Source organism: Cynoglossus semilaevis, chromosome 5 (assembly GCF_000523025.1).
Source record: "Cynoglossus semilaevis isolate Cse_v1.0 chromosome 5, Cse_v1.0, whole genome shotgun sequence".
NCBI lineage: Eukaryota > Metazoa > Chordata > Actinopteri > Pleuronectiformes > Cynoglossidae > Cynoglossus > Cynoglossus semilaevis.
Window position 1 is genome coordinate 14,320,173 of NC_024311.1, and position 25,341 is coordinate 14,345,513.

At 38.4% G+C, this 25,341-nt stretch overlaps 2 protein-coding genes across 3 annotated transcripts; both read right to left on the reverse strand.

Annotated features, from left to right (window-relative positions):
* Positions 1-1,548: 1,548 nt before the first annotated feature.
* Positions 1,549-19,018, reverse strand: tcf25 (TCF25 ribosome quality control complex subunit). 2 transcript variants are annotated; one of them, XM_008310648.2, is made up of 19 exons: positions 18,787-19,018; positions 14,575-14,694; positions 13,944-14,093; positions 13,763-13,834; positions 13,559-13,683; positions 13,014-13,079; positions 12,847-12,929; positions 11,003-11,133; positions 10,769-10,868; positions 10,396-10,489; positions 10,181-10,273; positions 8,952-9,057; positions 8,505-8,664; positions 8,148-8,234; positions 7,876-8,035; positions 7,165-7,255; positions 6,789-6,868; positions 6,608-6,683; positions 1,549-1,928 (listed from the first exon to the last, which is right to left on the reverse strand). In XM_008310648.2, the coding sequence occupies exons 1-19, from the start codon at positions 18,895-18,897 to the stop codon at positions 1,761-1,763; spliced, it is 2,073 nt and encodes a 690-aa protein (XP_008308870.2). In that variant the 5' UTR covers positions 18,898-19,018; the 3' UTR covers positions 1,549-1,760. The 2 variants fall into 2 exon arrangements, with proteins under 2 accessions (XP_008308870.2, XP_024911317.1); XM_025055549.1 differs by lacking the exon at positions 18,787-19,018 and having other exon boundaries at positions 13,559-13,686; positions 14,575-14,913.
* A 2,088-nt stretch (positions 19,019-21,106) lies between these two features.
* Positions 21,107-24,184, reverse strand: cyba (cytochrome b-245, alpha polypeptide). Its single transcript, XM_008310651.3, has 6 exons — positions 24,017-24,184; positions 23,765-23,834; positions 22,631-22,705; positions 22,429-22,512; positions 22,226-22,307; positions 21,107-21,589 (listed from the first exon to the last, which is right to left on the reverse strand). Exons 1-6 carry the CDS (start codon positions 24,072-24,074, stop codon positions 21,401-21,403), a joined length of 558 nt encoding a protein of 185 aa, XP_008308873.1. The 5' UTR covers positions 24,075-24,184; the 3' UTR covers positions 21,107-21,400.
* Between the last annotated feature and the right edge of the window lie 1,157 nt (positions 24,185-25,341).

Sequence of the window (25,341 nt, forward strand, 5' to 3'; positions counted from 1 at the left end):
GAACATGTGTGAGGGACTACGGCGTCCTGACAGATGTTCCGCGAAGCCTTGAACGTATACGGTAAAAGCTGTTCTACGTTGTACGTTACATAAAAGACCTTTATGGTTCATGAATTATTGCCTGGAAACATTGTCCCACTTCACTGATGACGTTTTTCATTGCTGACGTCTATTACTCAAGTAGGCTTTTCATAATTGGATGTGGTGAAAAGAACAGTACTGCACAAACACCGTGCTGTGACATATGTTATAAGTTCTCCTCAGCTCCAGTTATTTGACCTGAATGCGATGACATGGCTGGTTTGTTCATCTCTGTGTTGAAAAAGTCAAGTTGACTCTGTAAATTACTAGCTATAGCACATGTGTCAAACTCAGGCTCGGGGGCCAATTCTGGCTCACAGTGAAATTATATTTGGCCCACGAGATGCCAAGATTTTTGTAAATTAAATGTAAATTACTAGCTATAGCACATGTGTCAAACTCAGGCTCGGGGGCCAATTCTGGCTCACAGTGAAATTATATTTGGCCCACGAGATCATTCATGTGTTACTAGAGTTGGCTTGCCAGTTTATAGACACTGTATATTGGTGGGATTTGTAGTATTAGCGGTGAATGCCTGTGAAAAAAAGATTTACATTATAAAGGAACTCAAAAGGCTACAGATATATAACATCTCTGTCCTCAAGGGGGGGTATGAGAGAAATGAAATTAAGAACCACTGCCTTTCACCAAGTAGACTTTGTGTCGGCTGATCTCCCTGTGTGTGGGTCTTCAGGTAAACAACTTAAAGTTGACCCTTGGTGTGAATGTGAGTGTGAATAGTTGTCTGTCTCTTTATGCGATGCTGTGGTGAATTGATCAACTGTCCAAGGTGTGCCCCCTACTGCCCCCGCAGGATAAAAAAAAAAAGGAAAGGAAACGCATGTAAAGCTGAGGAAAGGTCATCATTGTATACGGTACAATATGCTCTGTGTGTGCACGGTCATGTGCTGTTCTACGTTTTAACCTGACGAGGCAGTCAATTAGCTCGGAGCTGTGATTTAGAACAGTGCATCAACTATTTTAACTCTACACCGATCCCCGTTAGACAAACCCAACAAATGAGCTTAAGATGCTTTTAAGTAAAAGTTAAATTTGCAAATCATGAGTAGGATGCACGGATAAGACGTGATGTGCAGGATCAGGGTCAGGGTCAGGGTCAGGGTCAGGGTCGGTCAGTGGTAACGTTGTGTAATATCTGTAAGAATCGTTATCGTTTTTTCCTCTCGTAATGAAAACCCGATAACACAATATATAGTATATATATATTGTAATATATATATAATCAGTGGTAACGTTGTGTAATATCTGTAAGAATCGTTATCGTTTTTTCCTCTCGTAATGAAAACCCGATAACACAATATATAGTATATATATATTGTAATATATATATAATTTTATATATATATTAAATGGCAAATAAAATCAGATTTATTTAATTTTACAAAATTTGATTGACTCAAAATATTTTTTTAGGTAAGAGAATGCTAATGCTAAATAAGGACAATGTTGGGAGAACAAAACCGTTTATTTAAAAATACGTCAGCCATAGCGACACCACCGGTTCAATGAACAGAGTCTTAATCATAACTGAAACACGACCAAAATCCTTTCATTTTCACCCGCTTCAATAGAGACCTAATTATTTTTCTTTAATAACAATTTTACAATTATAAAAATATTAGTCAGTTTCAATATTTTAATTTTCAAGATTTTCACCCTCAGTCCCACTCGTCCTCGTCTCTGTAGGGGTTGTCGTCCCTCGGTGGCTCCTGGAACCTGATGTTTGCCAGCATGTCCCTCATGGCGACCATGAGTCGGTTCACCTCCTGGTTCAGCTCTTGACCAGCTTGTGCCACTTCCAGGTTTTCTTCGTCCCTCTGTCCACCCTTAACAGAAGATAAAAAACATTTAAAAAAAGCAGACCTATTATCCCTGTTTTGTCATATTTTAAACCAGTGGTTCCCAAACTTTTTTTCTGGGGATCCATATTTTAAAAGTCACAAACCTTCATGATCCATGTCAATAGACATTGTTCGTAACTCCTGGGAAACATGAGGAGAAAAAAAAATCTCTCGCAGTGTCATGACCCAGTCTTTGGGAAACGATGTTTTAAACTGCTCTTTGTATTCCAATTTTTTTAAATTCTAGGTAACACCAATGCCTCTGTGCCTGCCTGTACCAAAACACATGTAGCATAAGCGACAAGAACGTTTTGTTGTTATTGAACGAGCTCCAAACCTACCAAGCAGACCAAAGATTTTTACTAAAGATTCCATGAATGTGGCCAGACTAATAATGCCTCTGTGCCTGTGCAAAAGTCACATAGACTTACCAAGCAGACAAATTCATTCATTCAACACAACTGTGTGTGTCCATAGACTAGGAATGCCTCTGTGCCTGTGCAAGTTCAACGTAGTGTCTCATGTGCTCTGGGCACACTGATTTACAGTGTTGTATATGGCTTTGCTGGACTGTTGATGCTACTACGCCTGTGCGAAATGACTGTTTTGATTGTTTACATTCTATCACTGCTTCAGGATACACCTGACTAAACGCCCTATAAAAACACATAATGTATCTGGTCCATAAACTTGGCCCATTAAAAATAAGAAAGAAAATAAAAGTGACAGCCTTGTGTTATGTGTGACTTTCATTAATTATAGTAATTGCATTTTTGTTTTATCTGTCCCGTCTCTGTTCCTCCCTTTGTAATTGCATTTTTGTTGTATCTGTCCCGTCTCTGTTCCTCCCTTTAAGTGGAAAACATGATCAGGATGCTTGGAAGTGCTCTGACGGAACAACGCCTCGGGCCCATCTGTTAACAGTGAACATGCACAGTATGGCGGATACACAAGATGTTCTATGTGCGGACGTGGATCTACAGGGTACGACCCTGTGAAGATCCACTGGTCACAGTAGGGGGCCACAGTGAGACTAATGTACCCGTATTTATGGCCGAATTGGACACAAAACGCTGCTGTTGTACAGTTCTCCTGTTACCAACGTCGACCTGTGTCACACTGTTGACATTTCACACCTGTGTGTACAAAGCATTATGTAACATTAATAACAGGAATTATCACAGGTTTTTTTTTGTGCTGAGGAAACTACAGATATCACAGCACAAAATATCAACATAACGTCACCTTTAATACAGTGTGACTTGATTGTCATCATAAATCTGACAAAAAAAAAAAAAAGAAAAAAACAGCTCATTTGTGTGTTGGTTATTTATATTCACTACTTGATTAATGTTGATTTTTGTTTGTCTGTGAATATTCAAATATTAAGATTTCTGTGATTCACAGCCGACAAACCCTCTCGGCTAACGTGACTTCACGAAGTACGTGAACACGTCATGTGACTGTCACAACATTTAAACCAAGACACTTCACTGAGAAGTTTGGCCTTACAAAAAATAAATAAAAATCAGTCAGTCAAATATCTTGAGAGTGAGTACTGAAGGACTTCTTTAGTTTGTTTCTTTTTCTTCTTCTTAAGGCAAACCTTTTGAATACATATTTAGAACTGCCTTCTTCTTTCATAGCTTGTTCCTAAACATCTTATCTAAAGTCAACGTTTGATTCAAAAGTCCGACCTTCCACGTGTACGTCCAGTGGCTGGAAAGTATTTCTGTGCAGGAACAGAGTATGAGTCTACAGCAGGCTGGGCAAACTAAGGCCCGGGGGCCGGATTCCGCCCGTTCAGCTTTTTAATCCGGCCCGCCAAACTTTTCCTAATTATTTCATTTATTTATATTATCATTATATGTTTGCCTTTTCCCTGCAATACCCACATTTTACCCAGAAAATTATAAAAGCATTTCAGCCTTTATGCTCGACTTTCACATGTCATTTATCTTCACACGAATGCTCCATCTACCCCCCCCCCCCCCCCCCCCCCCATTGAATTTCAGGACCGTTGTGGCCCACGCCTGGTCTACAGGAACACAAATACTGTGTAACACAAATAATAAAACCTGAACTTCAGTGAACAACCATCGTGCAGGTGCGACAACAAACCTCACGCACATGCGTTGATGTATCAGGTTTGTTCACATTGCAGTTGTTGCCAGACAAACACAAGTGAAAGGCAATAATTCAAGACTAAATGAGGATCTCAGCCGCCTGATGACGCTTTTGATTTATGGTCCAATTTCGCACCTTACTTTTGTTAAAAAAATAAATAAAATAATTTTAAAATTTAAGTGAGCTCAAAGGTGAGAACCTTCTGGTTTCTTATGATTTATGGCTCACGGTATGCGTCAAACATGGCTGCACAGTGAGCACACATTACCTGTTCAAACACAAATTATAGTTGAGGATCTCTATCAGTTGCACAGACAGTCAAAATAAGTGTTCATTGTGAACATGGGTAAACACAGAGCGGTTAATGAGAAAATTGAAGAGCAAACATTTATATGGTTATTTATTTTTGAAGACATTGTGGCTGGATGTGCTCTCAGGAAAGGTTACATCAACTGAACTCAAGTTCACCTCCCAGGCTCTAAGAGAGTTACAGGGAATTTTTTTTTTTTTTCAAAATGAAAAACTGATACGATATGTATTAATATATATACATATATATATATATTGATCGATTTAAACTAAAATCAAAACACTTTTGCTGTACGTCTGTAAGACTGGAAATCTGTAGAAATGCCAAAAAAAACGGCAACACTGATTGGTTAGAACAACATTGGCAGTTGAATTTAACTGTCAATATGGATAAATGATTATATTTAGTAACCCCCCGGGTTATTTTATATTTTTTTACGCAGCAGTTAATGTTGCGTAGCACATGTAATGATATTTTAGGCACGGTGAGCTGCAGATAAAGAGTCACACAGGGTGTTTCTGCAGTTTTAGCCACTAGCTAGCTGTGTTTGTGAGACAACACCATACGTTGGACAAAAGTTGTTTTCTTTCTTTGCTACAGGCGGAACAAACAGCAGGAACAACGGCGCTCTGTTGAAAATGGCCAGATTTCCTCTGGTGGCTGTGATGTGTCAAACACCAACTTTTCTCTGTGTAAATTGACTAATTTGCAGTACATTTGACTGCAAATCAATTCAAAGCTAAATATAATTTTTTGTATTGAAATAAAACAAACGTATATATGGTTTCAAAGAAAAAAATCAAACCTGGACAACAAGTTAACGATGAGTTGGAAAATGGTATTAAAGTGGAACAAGGTCTCATGATTTATGAGCTGTTTTTCAGTGGTCGTTGCTTCAGGGTAACCATGTGTGTTGAGGAAATATTTTATCACTCTTTTGTCACAACATTTTAAGTGTTAAGATGTTTTCAACACCCTGAAGGCCTGCACTGTTCAATGGGCACTTCTGTGTTTGACTTGTGCCATCTAAGAACAAACCAAAAAAAAAAAAACAACCAAAACTTCAAAACATTTCTGAAAACGCCACCGAGGCCTGGATCACAGCGGTCGAACGTTTTAAAAAAGGTCAGCGTGTACTAGTCCAAATTATTGAACACTATGAAGTCACGACGTGTTTGAGACGTGTAAGGTCTTCATCACATGATGTCCCCCACATGCAAACCATGGGTTCTTTTATTCTCGGCTGATTTTTTTTTTTAAGAGAATAATGGCAGCATTAAGATTTGCCTTCAAATGACATGAGTGTGATTTGCTCCACAGCTCAAGGACAGTGTTGCTCCACTTCTCAAATCATGTACGTGTGCGCTAAGGTGCTCGCAACGAACAGAGGAGTGTATGAAAGAGGTCTTTGTTTTGAAGGAGGTGATTTTTTTTGTCCACAGTTAATATTCACTACATTTTATCAGTGATTACAATTTTAACTGTGGTAAATTTTAAGTTTTATTTTCATGTTCAAAATTCTAAATTTCCACCGTAAGAGTTAGTGTTCCCTCCTCTCACAGCTTCTGTCAGGACTGTCATGTTCTTCACTGTTTTCTGTTCTGTATCTCTGACCAAACAGATTCACAGACACTGTGTAAAACACAGCTTTAGGAAACATGGTAATTCAATTTGCTTCTACTGTATGTGTCCAAACTGACGCAGACCACATTTCTTTAATACATTTACTGAAGTCAAAGTGACCGTGAAGCAGCGGCTGCTCTGATGTTCAACTGTTTAAAATAGATCAGTTATTAAATCTTGTCTTCTTGATTTAACAACAAAAGCTTGTCTTAAAGGTACCACTTCACAGCACTTAAGATCCTCAATACTGTGCTGCGTAGTTAATACAGGATCAGTGACAGTTTATTTGTAAAGCAAACAGTGGCGACGACCTGGATTACTTATATTTAAAGTGAACTCCTTGTCATTGTGACACAGCACACAACCAAATGTGACCTCATTTTAACCCATCACCAAAGTGAACAGTGGGCAGCTTATTAGAACATAAAACCTACAGCAAGCCACGAAATTAGTGTGATGTGAAATATGTCATTTTAAAGTCAATTGTTTTGCATAAAAATATGCTATTTATTTATGCAGTAATACTGGCCTGACGTGTCACAGTCTAAAGGCTAAAGTGGCCTGTGTTTTCATAGATGTACCAGGGCTGATACACAGCACTCACCTGAAAGTTGAAATTTGGCAGCAAAGAACGGAAAAACAGGGACAACGTGCTCTCGTTGGACGCACCGCCGTTTTGCCTGTTTGAAGAAACACAAACACACACCTCTGTACAGTGGTTGCAAAAGGATAAAAAATTAAATGAGTAGAATATACCAGTGTGACAGTACAGTACAGTACAGTACCTCTCAGGTTGGGTGTATGATATGACTGAGTCCAGTGGAGGCAGAGGGTCAAAGCCCATCATGGGCTGAGTGGTCACCTCCTGAAACACAGATCACAGTCACCTTTTCTGCTTCTTGTGTAACTGTTGATGGGTCAAGAACCCAGACCATGACGTGCAACATCTTGATGTTGACTTTAAGGTCATGATTATAGAGCAGGTTTCACACTTGGCCTTTTCAAACCAAATGGGCACATCATCAATAAATATTTGTTGTCAAAAACATTGGATCAGGATAGTTTTACATTATTAAATTGTGTTTTATATATTTATTTATTTATTTATGTCAATGACACATTGAAATTTTAACATCTGTCCTTTTGGAAGCATCTTCTTACTAAAGGCAGACAGGAAGTGGCTTCCTTGATCTCGGACAGGAGAACGTGTCGGTGGATGTTCCTCGGTGCACTCTGGTACCTCTGCTGCCGCCTGGAACAGAGCACATGTGGAAGCTCAGAGAGACATCTTTATTCTTCAAGCTCTTCTTAGATTCAGACATAATTGACATGTTTGACAGTGAGCTCCTGTCCTCCTTTATTGATGTCACCGAGACTCATCCTTATCATCATCCTGGAGGAGGGACCAGGCCTTGTAGAACCAGCTGATGAGGACACGTCACAGTCGCAACGTGTAACACCTCTACGGAAGAGGAGCGCTCACTGCCGAAAAAGTGCGACGGTAAAACGACGCCTGACTGAAGAATATATTATCTAAGACACACAGATGACTGTGTCGAGGTTTACTTTAGGCCAACAGTTCCCGACCTTTTCTTGGCATGTGACCCCATTTTGACAACACAGATTTCTGGCAAGCCCAGAAGGCTCTCGAAAACTTTTCTCTGTCTTTTTGTCGTCTGTCTCTTAATCAGGAAATATGAAGAGGATAATTGTATCTATTTTAGAATTTTAATTTCACAGCGAGATATTTTTAGGTTGTTTCAAATGCAGGTCTACATCAAGTATTAGCTCCACGCCTGCGTGTCTGACCGACGTGAGAGAACACATATGACAGAGACAGGTGAGTAAATACTGAGGTGAGTAAATACTGACTTGTTCTGACAGTCCTCCACCTGAGGATCGTTGGCATCGACGCGACGCAACACTTCCTTCACACACTCCTCCAGCCACAGCATCACCGGCGCCTCCCTCCACATGCTGAAGCTCCGACCGATGTACAGGGCTGTCAGCTCGGTCAGAGCTGGTGGCTGCCTACAGGGTATGACAAACTGTTACTGGTCGGGCTGCAAAGAGTCATTCATTCATTCATTCATTCATTTAATTTAATAAATAAAATGTTAATAATAATTTGAAGTCAACAACCACTATGCAACTTTTTGGCCCAAAGAAAGCATGTGAGGTGACGGTAGCATCCGGCTGCACGGTGCACAAATCCAGCAAAGGCATCAAGACTGAAGGAAACACATCAACAACCACGTGAGAGGAAATACAACGACCTGCACCTTAATGTCACAAAGAGTTTAACAGCCTTCGGCAACAGAGGTCAAGTGTTTGTATGAGTTTACAGCAAACAGAGGGCGCCATACCACTGCAGCTTCTTAATAAAAAAAATTAAATTATGTTCAACAAATTTTTCTGTTGGCAGGGCGTGACCTCACACCCCTCACCCTGCGAGGCGGTCATTAATTAATTCTAGTCGTCCAGCGTCTCTCTGTTCTAACCTCCAGGAAACATGATGAGGGCGTTTTCTAGCATCTCGTCAGCTCTGCTTCTGAGTTTGTCACTTTCTTCTGGATCCAGGTCTTCTTCTTGGCTCAGATGAAAATGACATAGTGCAGTGGAGAAGGCAAAGTTGGGCAGCTGCGACAGGTTCCTGTGGTCCTAACATCGGAGAAATTAGGAATTAACCCCATAAACATGGTCAATTATTTTCTTTAAAACCTTTTGTATATAATCTGATACATGTATTCTGCCCCTGGATTAGGGTTATACACAATATATATAATACATTTGGGGAATGTTATACAGTTTAATCAAAACATCATGAGCTCCAAAAATTTAGAATTTTAGAGTTTTTTTTAATGTGTCATATATCCAGGGTTAAAAATTAATATAATATAAATAAAAATAGACAAAGAATTTAATATGCACTCAACAGCATTATTTACCTCCCAATCCTGGTATAAGTGTAGGAGGGACTGATACTCTCTGGAGCGCAGCATGAGGAAATCGATCAGCAGCAGCATGCAGAGAGGGTCAGAGTCTGGGTCCAAACTGAAACACGAAGAGGAAGGTTAGAAAAGTGAACAACTCTGGGCTGCTTCTCTTTTTCAAATCCTAGTCAGAGAAAAGAATTATATACAATAATATATAGATGGTAGATTTTAGTCTCAGTCCATTCACTGATTTTTTTTTCTTAATTCAACATTTTTTTGCCATCTTTAAGCAATCTTTTGGTTAACTAGGCATAAAGACTAATTCTTATTTAACCTCTAGCCAATATTAAGATATTTAACTCACTCAACAAATTAATATTGGTTTCATTAAAACATCAAAATATTTAACTCAACAGATTAATATTGGTTTCATTAAAACATCAAGACTAAATGTTTTGTGGAAATCTGTTAATGACATATTAATTAACTTGACTAAGGAGCAGCAGTTCATTTTGACTTCATCAATTCTGGGAAATCAAACATCTACGTTGTGATTAAAGCTGTGCTCAAACTGCGGCTGCTGTGATGAAATCGGTGGCGAATTGGGAAGGACAGATGTCAGACTTTATTCCCACACTGCCGCCTTATAAAAAGACCAGATCATACAGTCGTTTTCACGACAGAAGCCAGTCATACACAGTGTATGATAGAAACTGTAGATAAGCAACGACTCTTATATAGACAGGCTGTAAATATGTTGTTGTTTTACAGTGACAGCAGAGAAACAATAAATCCAATAAAAGCTTCATGTAATTCAACATTATCCACGCTGCACCGAAACAGCAGAAATAAATCAGAATCAAAACGTGTTTTTCTTTGGTACTTCCCACTGATCGGAAGCCTGTGCATGAAAATTGAATGTGACACAAAATGTCCAGCAGGGCTCGTCTACACTGGTCATTTACAACAGCGATGGTAATAACAGCATTAAAATGAACGTTGGAGTAAATGTGAAGCCGACCGGTGGCAGAGGTGGGCGGGACCACACGCAGTGTTGACCAAATAAGGACAAATGTTCAGGAAGAAGTGAGCTTAAGAAAAGGGCCACCTGTAGTTCAGAGGAGAAATAACCATCTAGATGGTTCCAGGAAGTGTGGAGCTGATCTGACCTTGACAGCCATAAACCTCAGTGTAGTCTGGTGAATGAGACAGGAGTAGAGGAAGTGAACTACGGCTCTCACCTCAGGATCAGTTTACAGAACTCCAAAGCTGTTCTGGGACATCCTCTCTTCTCCAGAAACATCATGTGCTTATAAAGAGCCAGATAAAACGCCCTGAAAATTAAATAATGGTATTGTTACGGTCTTCAGAATGTGTTTTCATTTCTGGAAAAAAAAAAAGCAGCATGCCTCCTGCAAATTCTCTCAAAAACAGCTGACAAGATCGAGCGACTCACCTGTTCTCAGGTCGCAGATAATCCAGTCTGCTGTTGCCTGAGGTCAGGCTGAATAATGGGTGAAAGGTACTCTCCAGGCTGTACAGGGCCCTCTCTGGAGAAGCAAAAATATGTGGTTAACTGAAACTACATTTTTTTCTTCTTATGGTATTTAAAACCACTGTGGGAAAAATGTGTGTAAATAACAACACGTGTACTGACACGTGGCCTATTAGAGCCAAGGTGACGCTGGGTCAACTGTCAGTCTGTCCATTTGTTGACGTGCGTTAAATATTTAAATCTGACTGTTGGTGATTTGTGTTCAAATTTCACAGGCTTCATTTGATTTGTTTTGTTTTGTAAAAATTCAAACTTATTTCCCCGTGATCCTCACCGATGAGATCCCTGGCCATCTCCTGGTCCTCCTGTATTCGACAGACATCCGACAGCTGCAGCAAGGAGTCGATGTGGTAAGGATTAGCTTGTAGCAGAGCCTGTAGGACCGAAGAGACAGGAAGTTAAAGGTTAAAGTTAAAAAATATTTTAATTTAAAAAAAAGTATTTAATAAACTCTGCAGAAAGTTGACATGTTTTTTTATTATTATTATAACCAATATTTTTTAATTACCACAATGTTGTTGGGATCCATGGACTCCACAGCATCAAAGAACTTGAACTGAACTTGTTGGTAGTCCCGGTCATGCTCAAAGGTGAAGTAATGAACGCCGTCTTTAGTCTGCAGCAGGGTCATTGAGATTCCTGTGAGAGATATGAGTGAGATGGTGGAAAGTCAGACAAAACACTAGCACTTAACAAAAAAAATATACAGCAAAAAAAAAAAAAAGTATATGTATATTCTTTATATATGTATATATATATATATACACACACACACACATATATATATATATATATATATATATTTTTACAATTAAATATTGTGTGTATGTAATACAGGCAAATAATATAGGCAAAAACTTCAGCCTAGATTTATATAACGAGTTTAAACCCTGGAGTACAGTTCTGGTTCCTGTGTGTTTGGGCGTCATGTGACCTTCCTGTTGGATGAATTATAAGGTCACAACGTCAGTAGTGTTATTTACAAAGATTCAGCAAAGTTATATATTTTCTGCCGCAGGATCTTTAATAGGAAAGAACATTGTACATATGTCAGCGAATGATGAACTGACACTAAGACGCACAACGCGTAGGTTTGTGAGAAAAACGTAAACCAGCCGCAACGTAAACAACAATCAGTTAATCAATGATAACATTCAGTGTGGACACAATAAGGCAGTCTTAGTGATGACGTTAGTCAAACAAGAGCAATATTCATTCCAGTACTGCAAAAGGGAAAACACGAAACGCTCCAGGAAGTGTTGGATTATGTAGCACATACTTCCTTTTACACCAGGAGGTGATGAAACCCTCAGTATTGATTCAAGGCTGTTGAAGATGCTATCAGTGGAGAACGACGTAGGCGACATGAACTCTGGATATTGAGTAACACAAATTCACCTGACCATCACCAGACAATCCACACATTGAGACCCTACTGACTACAGGGTCTTCATGCCCACCACCTGCTGTCAGTGGGTTCAACGAATGACAGTCTAGTGCTGACAATGCTTTGAGCAGAAATCTGAACAGACTACAACAAAATTTTTCTTCAATATTTTTTTATTATTATTATTTTAATTAATTCAAAATAGATTTTTCTTCAATAATTTTTTATTATTATTTTAATTAATTCAAAATAAAAGCATTGAGCAGAATTGAAATTAGAGAATTTGTGCCACCCTTTACTTCGGACGAGTACCAAGGTGCTGAGCAATGAAGGATTATTACATTTCTAAAATAAAACATCTTTTAGACTCTATTCTGTTTGTATCAGAGTCTGAATGACGTAATATTTTAAAATACTGGTACTGGATTTCCGTTGAATCAAGTAAATTAGTAAAAATTAAATACATTTTCTTCACTGTGTCCCACTGCGGCCCAGTACCAAATGACCTACGGACTGTTTGGGCCGCAGACCGGAGGTTGGTGACAGTCAAGACTGTATGGCTGATGTACTGGGCCGTGACAGTCAAGACTGTATGGCTGATGTGGACAAAAATGAGTTCGACAGCCCTGCTCTAAGGTAGCACTGACCAGTTTTCCCACCATGTGGCCCTGAAACTGTCATATTACCACAGAACCATTATCTAACATGGTTTTAAGATTTATGACTTTGTGTGTGATGTTTTTCTCATTTACACAAAGTCAATGCTGTTGTTGTTTTTTCAGTCACATTGTGTAAAACTGACTTTTGAAAACAAGGCTGCAAATCAGGGACGATTTATGTGATGTAAGAGTTCACCAGGTTCCAGGTTATAACTCACAGAATGACCTTTTTCACATAATTCACACCAATGTGGCCCTGACTCACCTCAGAAACCACCAGTCTGGGTTGAGTTTTTGTAAATGTACCTGTGCGGCTGAATCGAGGCCAACTGTCCTTATGACTGGTCAGCCAGGTGCTGCGGTGAAACTGCCTGTTTCTTTGACGAGGTCTGACAAGATCAGAGAAGCCAGCGTTATTACCTGCTGTATATACAAAAATGTGAGGGTTTTTTTTTTATGTCATATATTTTTACCTTTGGTCTCCCAAAACAGCTCGGGCTCCAAAATATTTCTTCAGCTCTGTCTCCGAATTGAGATTCCTGAAAATGTAAGTTAGAAAACGATGGATAAATACAGAGAGTGGAGAAAAAGAACAAAAATAAAATGTGGTTTTAGTTTAGTTGAACTACAGCATTTTAAATTTTAATTTTAATTAAATGATCATAATAGATTGCAGTTACAACATTTGTGAGTTTATTCACTTGTCATGGATTATTCAGAAAAAAAATCTTCAAATTTAAAAAATAATATCGACATGACTCCTAATTAAACGTCCATTATTTTTCCCCTAAATCAATATTACGTTTTACTTGTAACCCCCATCCTTTTTATATACGACGACAGTGTGGTATAGTGCGCCACCAAGTGATAATATTGAAGAATTACATGTAAATAAACCGATTGTGTACCTATTTAGGGGAATTTGTGATTTTTCTGTTCGCGGAAAGCTGTGCTGATATCACAAAATTTAAAATAGAAAACGTAAGTGTAAAACGTAAAATCTGAGCTTCCCTCTCACCTGTGCTCTACATTCAACACGTGTCGCCTTTGAGAACATCCACAGTCTTCATTTTGTAGACCCAGACCACCGTTCGGTTGCTCCAGATTCTCCAGGATTAAATCGATGTTGTCATTTGCACCATCCTTCTGTAACCAGACACGGATGTCATTTAAAAAGGACAAACAAAGTGAGGATTCACATCATCTTTACACGTAAACGCACCTGTCCCTCGTCTGGAGTCCCCTTCTTCTTCTTCTTCTTTTTCTTCTTTTTAACTCTGTCTTCAGACACAGACTGTTCAAGGGAGGATTTACAGAATTTGCACAGATGCACATTAAGAACAGAAAAAACGTATGTTGGTCAAAACAATGAATGAATCACCTTTGTCAAAGGCAATTCTTACCTTGGCTGTTGACGTTTCCTCCTCCATTTCACCAGGCTTGTCACTCTCTTCATTATCATTATGTTCTATGTGACTTGTTATGTTTGAATTTAATTTTTTGGCGTCTTCATAAGATGAGGTTTTCTCCGCCTCATTTTCTACGTCGCATATCTGAAAAAACAGTAAAAGAAAAAAAGATTGTCAGACAGCATCACAGAATAGTCTGGTCTAGTAAAAAGAAAGGGAAACAGATGTATTCGGTCAAAAATGTCCTTAAAAAGCCATGCTTTTGTGAACTAAGAAACAGCTGGGTTTTGTCCAGAGAGTGGGCCACACCAGTACTGTACAGTCCATTTTTAAATGGCACGCATTTGAAAAAAGTCTGAGTAGCATGGGCTACACCAGCCTCTGAACTCTTCTAAAGTTAGATGACGAAGTCTTAATTGAACACTGCGGCAGAATGTCTTAATACCTGTAGGTATGCCACTCCGTTACAACCTTTGACCAAGTATTAAAACGACATTTGTCCATGTGTAATAGCTGGTGAGTACGGCGACTTCTCCCTGTTAGCCCCTGTTAGCCTTGCCCTTTTCCATCTCTAATAACGGTTACATTCAAATGTCATGTTTGTTCATTTTCAGCGTTATCTCACCAGTTCGTAGATGTTGCTGACGTTTTTCTGCGCCTTGTTCTTCTTGGCTTTTCGGCCTCTGTCTCTCTTGTCAGCCGGAAAGTCAGAAACATGAGCCACTTCCAGCTGCTCCTCCTCGGACTGCTCCCCATCTGGAGTTAAATCCCCGAGGTCCAGCGCCTCCTGACCGCGCTGTTTACCACGCAGTCTCCGCAGAGCCCGACTGGACATGTCCGCTTCCCAAGAGATAAAGACAATCTGGAATAATGGTGAATTAACCAATGTATGCTAGCTGTCAAACCAAAACACTACTGCTTCTGCTTCTTCTTCGGTAGTTCTACGTCTACACCTTTAAACGGTTTGATCAGCATCTAGGCTCATTACTTCCCCCAATAGGCGACATAAGCAACTGCAATTTTAGCATTGACAAAAGAATTCGCCAAAAAAGTGACCAATGGTACAATAATAAACACATTTGCACAGTGTTGCTAAAATATATTATACATATAAATAAATATTTATTTTTTATAAATAGTTATTTTTCTTCTACGCTACGTCTCTACGGTAGTCTTCAGGTTGTTCTTAGACAGTTTGGCGTGAGGTGTCGCAGCGATACCACTAGATGTCACCATCTCACTATTCCTTCATTTTAGTTAAAAGAAACCGATGGAACAGGGACACATTTCAAAATAAAAAAAATGAATATACCATATGAAAAAAGAAAATTTTATACATTTTGTGTTTTAACCTGACAATTTATAAAATATAAACTGATTTAAATGTTTGCAATTTTAATGATTTTTTTGCACTTAATATGCAGAAATTGTTTTAAGTTTGCCTTTGTTATTCTTTATTATTCATTTCGTGTTGTTATATATATATAAATTATATATCTGCTTTTGAGAGAAAACAATTGAAAAACACTTTACATTATAACTAGAACCTAAAAAACTGAACATGAGGCTTCTTTTTGCCTCATTATTTGTGTTTGATTTCCATAGTTGTCATTATTTCTGAATTATCCATAAAAGTGGAAAAGCATTGAGATATTATGAGGTTTATAAACAAAAGCTTTTTCTCAAACTATTTTAAGAAAAAACAATAATATCGAGTGTAAATTCGCTTTCATTCTGTGTCACACACTGTAGATACAAACTGTAAAATGAAAAAACTGTAAAAAGTACCATTTTAACCTGGGTGATTTCCTCATTGACTTTTTGAAAGGGTCAAGCATGACTGAATGAATGAACAAAAGTAAAATAGCACTGTGTGGCACAGGACACAGTAATGACAGTAATCTACTAATGCACTGGTCTGACAACTCTGTAACTATGTAACTATGTAACAATGTTACATAAAACCATACTTTGTTTTTGTAAAAAAATGGATGGCGACACGTCAAACGTTTTTGACAGAGCACACGTGTCCGTGTTGGAGGAAATTCTGCTGCTGTGAAATACTGGGTGTTTGCATAAGGAGGAAGTTACAGGTGTCATTACTGGGAAACTGCTAAGATAAAATGAGTGACAGCACAAACCTTAGTGAACTGAGATTACAATAGATGTATTTACAACACGTACAGAAAACAAAGACATTGATTCATTTCAGGCTGACAGAGAAATCTCAACCACTTTAATCAGAGAGATTGAGATTGGAAAAGTTAAAACAAAATACACAAATAAACAAAAGATTACAACCACATCTTTATCTTCTAAACACCAAAAAAAAAAAACAAAAACCTCTAAACCCAACAAAATATACAACTTTTAACCTGATTCATGTTTGGCAGCTGCAGCTCCTGCACATCTCTCTGGGAGCAGGTGTAAAGATTTGACCCAACTGGAACTAATACAAGGTTTGAATGAGTGTGACACCAGCTTCACTCCAAGTCTGAAGGAGTTGTTTCCAGGTTTCTAGGTCCACCAGCCTTGAGCAAACTTTATTGAACACATTTGGAATTATGGGATTATAGGACATGGGTTAACGTGAGTGAGGACCTTAGAGGACTGAGGTCAGAGTTCGTAGATTGTATGTAACACATGTGACTCACGTCTAAAATGTGGTCCAAATATTTCAACAAATGTGAGGCTATTGTCAATGTGTCATCAACATATGAGACCTATCAAAAAATAGTCTCATAAATTCACTATATGTGAAGCTAGGATCAGGTCCTGGTCCAATTCTGGCATCCAGGTTTGGGCCAAATACTGTATGGAGTGGGATCTTGACCTTTGACACCATTTTATTAATTAATAGTTTTTACAGTTTACCAGGGAGAAGGAGAAGAAAAGAGGCTGAGCAGTCAGGCTCGGTGTTGATCACTGGGGTTCTAATGAGACCACACTGTCTCTAATGGTGGCTAGAGGTATTGCAGCTATTGCAGATTTGAAGTACATTTCTAGTACAGTGGAAGTATTCTGCCAACTCATCTCTTTTGTGTAAGACACATCGTTCATATCTCACTCGACCACAGCTATGTGTGAAGTATTATGGGATGAAGAGCGACTGTGATGTCAGAGTAAATGAAGCTTCAAACAACAAGCAGCACAGAAACAGAAACTCTGGAATGACCAGGTCTTGTAAAAAACAAACCTGTTTTCTTTTTTTAAACAAGTCTTACTTCAGCTCGAGGCATAAAAGAATGAACTTGGAGCCCGGTGAAGTGAACATCCATGTCAGGGATCTCTGGCAGTTCCTGGAGAAGACCAGGCCTCGTTACTCATCTGCAGTGACAGACATCGGGTTGTCGTAGGCTGCTCCCTCCAGGTCGTCAACGTGTTTCCTGCGAAACTCTGCAGGAGGTCTGGGCGGTGGATTCTGGGGAGGATTCTTCATGGTTTCCACTGGGGCTTTGACCTCCACTTTTGGAAGAATGGGCATCCATTTTTCACCACGGATAGCTGCCTGTAGAAGAAGTGAAGAACAGAAATACTGAGGCCCTAAATCAATATTACGTTTTACTTGTAACCCCCAGCCTTTTTATATACGACGACAGTGTGGTATAGTGCGCCACCACGTGATAGAATTGAGAAATTACATGTAAATAAACCGATTGTGTACCTATTTAGGAGAATTTGTGATTTTTCTGTTCGCAGAAAGCTGTGCTGATATCACAAAATTTAAAATAGAAAACGTACGTGTAAAACGTAAAATCTGAGCTTCCCTCTCACCTGTGCTCTACATTCAACACGTGTCGCCTTTGAGAACATCCACAGTCTTCATTTTGTAGACCCAGACCACCGTTCGGTTGCTCCAGATTCTCCAGGATTAAATCGATGTTGTCATTTGCACCATCCTTCTGTAACCAGACACGGATGTCATTTAAAAAGGACAAACAAAGTGAGGATTCACATCATCTTTACACGTAAACGCACCTGTCCCTCGTCTGGAGTCCCCTTCTTCTTCTTCTTTTTTTTCTTCTTTTTAACTCTGTCTTCAGACACAGACTGTTCAAGGGAGGATTTACAGAATTTGCACAGATGCACATTAAGAACAGAAAAAACGTATGTTGGTCAAAACAATGAATGAATCACTTTTGTCAAAGGTAATTCTTACCTTGGCTGTTGACGTTTCCTCCTCCATTTCACCAGGCTTGTCACTCTCTTCATTATCATTATGTTCTATGTGACTTGTTATGTTTGAATTTAATTTTTTGGCGTCTTCATTAGGTGAGGTTTTCTCCGCCTCGTTTTCTACGTCGCATATCTGAAAAAACAGTAAAAGAAAAAAAGATTGTCAGACAGCATCACAGAATAGTCTGGTGCCATGCTTTTGTGAACTAAGAAACAGCTGGGTTTTGTCCAGAGAGTGGGCCACACCAGTACTGTACAGTCCATTTTTAAATGGCACGCATTTGAAAAAAGTCTGAGTAGCATGGGCTACACCAGCCTCTGAACTCTTCTAAAGTTAGATGACGAAGTCTTAATTGAACACTGCGGCAGAATGTCTTAATACCTGTAGGTATGCCACTCCGTTACAACCTTTGACCAAGTATTAAAACGACATTTGTCCATGTGTAATAGCTGGTGAGTACGGCGACTTCTCCCTGTTAGCCCCTGTTAGCCTTGCCCTTTTCCATCTCTAATAACGGTTACATTCAAATGTCATGTTTGTTCATTTTCAGCGTTATCTCACCAGTTCGTAGATGTTGCTGACGTTTTTCTGCGCCTTGTTCTTCTTGGCTTTTCGGCCTCTGTCTCTCTTGTCAGCCAGAAAGTCAGAAACATGAGCCACTTCCAGCTGCTCCTCCTCGGACTGCTCCCCATCTGGAGTTAAATCCCCGAGGTCCAGCGCCTCCTGACCGCGCTGTTTACCACGCAGTCTCCGCAGAGCCCGACTGGACATGTCCGCTTCCCAAGAGATAAAGACAATCTGGAATAATGGTGAATTAACCAATGTATGCTAGCTGTCAAACCAAAACACTACTGCTTCTGCTTCTTCTTCGGTAGTTCTACGTCTACACCTTTAAACGGTTTGATCAGCATCTAGGCTCATTACTTCCCCCAATAGGCGACATAAGCAACTGCAATTTTAGCATTGACAAAAGAATTCGCCAAAAAAGTGACCAATGGTACAATAATAAACACATTTGCACAGTGTTGCTAAAATATATTATACATATAAATAAATATTTATTTTTTATAAATAGTTATTTTTCTTCTACGCTACGTCTCTACGGTTGTTCTTAGACAGTTTGGCGTGAGGTGTCGCAGCGATACCACTAGATGTCACCATCTCACTATTCCTTCATTTTAGTTAAAAGAAACCGATGGAACAGGGACACATTTCAAAATAAAAAAAATGAATATACCATATGAAAAAAGAAAATTTTATACATTTTGTGTTTTAACCTGACAATTTATAAAATATAAACTGATTTAAATGTTTGCAATTTTAATGATTTTTTTGCACTTAATATGCAGAAATTGTTTTAAGTTTGCCTTTGTTATTCTTTATTATTCATTTCGTGTTGTTATATATATATAAATTATATATCTGCTTTTGAGAGAAAACAATTGAAAAACACTTTACATTATAACTAGAACCTAAAAAACTGAACATGAGGCTTCTTTTTGCCTCATTATTCGTGTTTGATTTCCATAGTTGTCATTATTTCTGAATTATCCATAAAAGTGGAAAAGCATTGAGATATTATGAGGTTTATAAACAAAAGCTTTTTCTCAAACTATTTTAAGAAAAAACAATAATATCGAGTGTAAATTCGCTTTCATTCTGTGTCACACACTGTAGATACAAACTGTAAAATGAGGAAGTACCATTTTAACCTGGGTGATTTCCTCATTGACTTTTTGAAAGGGTCAAGCATGACTGAATGAATGAACAAAAGTAAAATAGCACTGTGTGGCACAGGACACAGTAATGACAGTAATCTACTAATGCACTGGTCTGACAACTCTGTAACTATGTAACTATGTAACAATGTTACATAAAACCATACTTTGTTTTTGTAAAAAAATGGATGGCGACACGTCAAACGTTTTTGACAGAGCACACGTGTCCGTGTTGGAGGAAATTCTGCTGCTGTGAAATACTGGGTGTTTGCATAAGGAGGAAGTTACAGGTGTCATTACTGGGAAACTGCTAAGATAAAATGAGTGACAGCACAAACCTTAGTGAACTGAGATTACAATAGATGTATTTACAACACGTACAGAAAACAAAGACATTAATTCATTTCAGGCTGACAGAGAAATCTCAACCACTTTAATCAGAGAGATTGAGATTGGAAAAGTTAAAACAAAATACACAAATAAACAAAAGATTACAACCACATCTTTATCTTCTAAACACCAAAAAAAAAAAACAAAAACCTCTAAACCCAACAAAATATACAACTTTTAACCTGATTCATGTTTGGCAGCTGCAGCTCCTGCACATCTCTCTGGGAGCAGGTGTAAAGATTTGACCCAACTGGAACTAATACAAGGTTTGAATGAGTGTGACACCAGCTTCACTCCAAGTCTGAAGGAGTTGTTTCCAGGTTTCTAGGTCCACCAGCCTTGAGCAAACTTTATTGAACACATTTGGAATTATGGGATTATAGGACATGGGTTAACGTGAGTGAGGACCTTAGAGGACTGAGGTCAGAGTTCGTAGATTGTATGTAACACATGTGACTCACGTCTAAAATGTGGTCCAAATATTTCAACAAATGTGAGGCTATTGTCAATGTGTCATCAACATATGAGACCTATCAAAAAATAGTCTCATAAATTCACTATATGTGAAGCTAGGATCAGGTCCTGGTCCAATTCTGGCATCCAGGTTTGGGCCAAATACTGTATGGAGTGGGATCTTGACCTTTGACACCATTTTATTAATTAATAGTTTTTACAGTTTACCAGGGAGAAGGAGAAGAAAAGAGGCTGAGCAGTCAGGCTCGGTGTTGATCACTGGGGTTCTAATGAGACCACACTGTCTCTAATGGTGGCTAGAGGTATTGCAGCTATTGCAGATTTGAAGTACATTTCTAGTACAGTGGAAGTATTCAACTCATCTCTGTTGTGTAAGACACATCGTTCATATCTCATGCCAACTCATCTCTTTTGTGTAAGACACATCGTTCATATCTCACTCGACCACAGCTATGTGTGAAGTATTATGGGATGAAGAGCGACTGTGATGTCAGAGTAAATGAAGCTTCAAACAACAAGCAGCACAGAAACAGAAACTCTGGAATGACCAGGTCTTGTAAAAAACAAACCTGTTTTCTTTTTTTAAACAAGTCTTACTTCAGCTCGAGGCATAAAAGAATGAACTTGGAGCCCGGTGAAGTGAACATCCATGTCAGGGATCTCTGGCAGTTCCTGGAGAAGACCAGGCCTCGTTACTCATCTGCAGTGACAGACATCGGGTTGTCGTAGGCTGCTCCCTCCAGGTCGTCAACGTGTTTCCTGCGAAACTCTGCAGGAGGTCTGGGCGGTGGATTCTGGGGAGGATTCTTCATGGTTTCCACTGGGGCTTTGACCTCCACTTTTGGAAGAATGGGCATCCATTTTTCACCACGGATAGCTGCCTGTAGAAGAAGTGAAGAACAGAAATACTGAGGTGAAGTTAAGGTTGGGTCAAGTGGAAGATACTTTGTTTGTACAGTCCACTTGTATTGTTTGACCTGTTCCCCACTGCATCAAAAAAAAAAAAAAAAAAGGCTTCAGATTGACACCAAGTGATCTTTAAAACTTTTTAAAAGTTTCAGATGCTAAAAATAGGGATCATGGAAACTACACAAGACTGAAAAACCTAGAAAGTACTCACTGAAAAGTGTGCAGACATATATACAGTATAAATATACATATATACAGTATAAATATATATATATATATAAAGTTAGTTAGACTTTTTTCCACGTTTTCCTTTGCCCTAGTAGTGAAGGATGTTACCTTTTCCCTGCCCCCTTGTGTTGACAGGTTATTATATTTTTAATCCCAATAAGGCATTGACCTTTGCCCAACACCTCGATTTCACTCACCGCCAAATTAAAACACCGCTTGTGCAACTTTGCGGATAAGTTTCAATAGAAGTACCTGTAAATGAAACCAACCTCCTTCCTTGTTACCAGCAACTGCTCACTTCCTGCTCACCACTGTGTCAGAGCTGACAATTTTTAACCTGCTAAGGAGGAGAACATTACAGCCCAGGCTTTACAACTTACTGCAAGGTAAATGAGGCTGGCGATACCGAGGCAGACGCAGCCCATCACGGTGGCCAGCATGAAACCTCCAGGCACACAGATTCTGAGGATGAGAGAGAGAGAGAGGGAGAGAGAGATTGTTAAACACTGGACACTAATCTTTGTCCAATAAGTTGACAACTAGTTGAAGGAATGCTGTTGGGGCAGATGGGGCTTTTACTTACGCAGCATGCAAAAATGCTCTGACATAGTAGTTCCTGGTCAGAGGCCCGAAGGCTTTGACACACACAGTGAAGCAGTACTGACCCCTGGGGGCAGAGGAAGACAGACCACTGAGCTTTGGTCAAATCATAATTTTCTCCAAAGGTCAAGAAATCCCTCAAATCTTATGTTGCTTAAATGTTGAGGTAAAGACAAACGTCTTACGGTCTCTCCACACTCGTCCCTTTTGACCGTTTGCTCCTGGGATACTCGAGGAGACACACGAAGACTCCCGCAGCACTGGCTTCCTGTTAAGGCTGATTCAACGAACATAAGTATCCTGAAATAATGTCAATTCTAAATACACATCAACATTTTAAACTTGAAACACATTTTGAATTTTTCACTTAATACACTAAAGCCGTTCAAAGCCTGGCTCCAGGACTAGAGGACAGGTTTAACGTTGCCCAAATGTTATTTTTCTTATATTTACATTTTATGGAATGTAAAATATGTGTACGTGCAAAAAATTGTAAGTGACTGTTTGTTGACAGTAACATTTTTTGTATTCACAGTAAACTTTTAGCCATCTTTCAAATTTAAACTTTGATAATTTGTCTAACATGAACTATTAGCCTTTTAGCAGACTTTTCTTTATTTTCTTACATTTTTGGAAAACGTTTTAATATTCTGAACTGACTGTTAGTTAACAGATGGCTAATTTTTTTTTTGCCATTTCTGCCATATTTTTGATCATATTTGGATAAACATTTTCCATTTACCACATTTATTACCAAATATTTATCCTTATATTTTGAAAGCTTTTAGTTCATTAGCAGCTAATCTGTAGACAACATTTAGTCAAATTTTATATTTATGTATATATATATATATATATAATTATATATATATATAAGATGTATTTGCTCTAACTCTGGTGTTTTCTACTTAAAAATCATTAAAAATCTGGGTTGTTTTGTATAAATCTACTCAAACAGTTTTGTAATTACAGTTATATTAGAAAATACTCAAAAGCATATCTAACACATGATATAAATCTGTTAATATGCAGATAATTTATTGTTTACGTTTTCTACAACCACTGACACAAACGATGTGGAAAAAAAATCATTTTTTAAATGTTTTCTTATTTTTATAAGAACGAATTCCGATCTTAGAAATCATAGAAAAAGCAGCCTTGGGTATTTTAACACTTCTAAATCTGGGACCTCTTGAAAAAGTAGTAGTTAAAATAATAAAACTAAAATTTTAACTCAAACTTTATCAATTCAAATGTTTTTTTTTTGTTTTGTTTTTGTTTTTGTTTTTTGTTTGTTTATAAAAAACAAACAAAAAAACACAGCGTATGCAGCAAACTGCCAACCTCTGAACTGCCCGGCCACCCCCACGATACCTCCAGTGAGGAGAACTGAAAAGAGGAAACAAGAAACACAACTTTAAAAAAAAATAAAAAACAAACAAAAAAAAAATCACGAACGCCTTTTGTGAAATAATAAAAAATGAGAAGCACAGCTTTAACAACAACAGAAGTGAGAAGGAGCAGATATTCTGACGATGCTGCAGCAGGTGTTGTTTCGATGTCAAACTCACTCAGTCCTGAAGCCAGAGCCTGCTCATTAGCCCACATAGCCCACTCTATTTTCCCCATGGTCTTCAGTTACAGCAGCGGTGGCTTCTCCGGACCAGACGTGAACTCTTCACACTTTTACAGCCTCTGATTTGTCACCACAAAGTGACAGAAAGGAGACACGAATATATGACTCCCCCAAACGTGGGATGTCTATAGGTACGTAGCGAAAAGGGGGCGGGGTCGCCACAGACCACGCCCCACGTAAAATCGTCATTTCCTGAGAAACACTTTTTTTTTTTTTACCCAGGTAAAAATCACCTGGTTTACTGCTGCTGATAACGCAGCTGACTAATGTGGTTTATGACTGTGAGGAAATGCAATAAGTGAAAAGGTTTTCCTTTAAATTTTTAGTGTTTTCTTAAAGTTTTTGTATTTCTGTAAAATGTAAAGTAGAATCAATTTAATTACATTAAAGCACAACAGCATGAGCTTGCATACTTACTCTAATTAGTTTGAGAATGTTCCTTTATTTTAGCGAGAGTTCAATTTATAAACCAGAAGTTGCCAGGTTTTGTAACTTTGAATGCATTTCCTGGGTCGTTGCTACATCTGTGATGTCATCAGTCTAATGTTTTTACTATTTTTACCATTTCGACATGTTTACTTACTTACATGAATGTTAATCTGTATTTTTCTGTGATACAGAAATGTAATGTAATGTTTTTAATACAGATACACAGTCATGTTGAAGAAAATATATTTTATTAAAATTGTCTGGACACCATTGATGACACACTGTTAAATATAAATACTTAAAGTAACCTATAAAAGTCGAATTAATTTAAATTAATTACCCTGTGTTTGATGAAAAAACACAGGTTAATTAATGGTGAAATGATTTTATGCTTCAGTGAAACAAAAAAATTCCCTAAACTTAACTTGAACTTACTTACTAACATAACTTTCAGTATGTTATGATTTACTCTTTAAAAACCATCAGAATCACTAGACCATATACTCAAAATAAATGTCTTGATCTTAAAAGTTGAAATAATGTGTATAAACGTCCAGTCCAAAGTCTACCAGGTAATTAGTCTTCTGTCCTTTTACACCACATTTATGTAACACAGAGACCACACACACTCGACTGACTCAGTCTACACACACCCACGGAGGACAGTAGAAGGAGCCACAGTTGAAAAAAATAATTACAAAACGAGACAGTTATTAAAAGCACCTTCCTGTCACTGATTTGCATAAAAACACAACGCCCAAACACAGTGAAGACTTCTGCTAAAAACTGATTTATAATAAAATATAATGTGATGGAAAGATTTTTTGTATC

Excerpts from the sequence above, each read along its gene's own strand:
- tcf25 (XM_008310648.2), bottom strand. The coding sequence starts at position 18,897 with ATGTCCAGTCGGGCTCTGCGGAGACTGCGTGGTAAACAGCGCGGTCAG. Across the intron at positions 14,094-14,574 it reads TCAGCAACATCTACGAACTG|ATATGCGACGTAGAAAATGA; the intron begins GTGAGATAACGC and ends CTGTTTTTTCAG. Across the intron at positions 6,869-7,164 it reads CCACTTCCTGTCTGCCTTTA|GAGGTGACCACTCAGCCCAT; the intron begins GTAAGAAGATGC and ends TCTGTGTTTCAG.
- cyba (XM_008310651.3), bottom strand. The coding sequence starts at position 24,074 with ATGGGGAAAATAGAGTGGGCTATGTGGGCTAATGAGCAGGCTCTGGCT. Across the intron at positions 23,835-24,016 it reads GGCTCTGGCTTCAGGACTGA|TTCTCCTCACTGGAGGTATC; the intron begins GTGAGTTTGACA and ends TCCTCTTTTCAG. Across the intron at positions 22,308-22,428 it reads AGAGCATTTTTGCATGCTGC|AATCTGTGTGCCTGGAGGTT; the intron begins GTAAGTAAAAGC and ends TCTCATCCTCAG.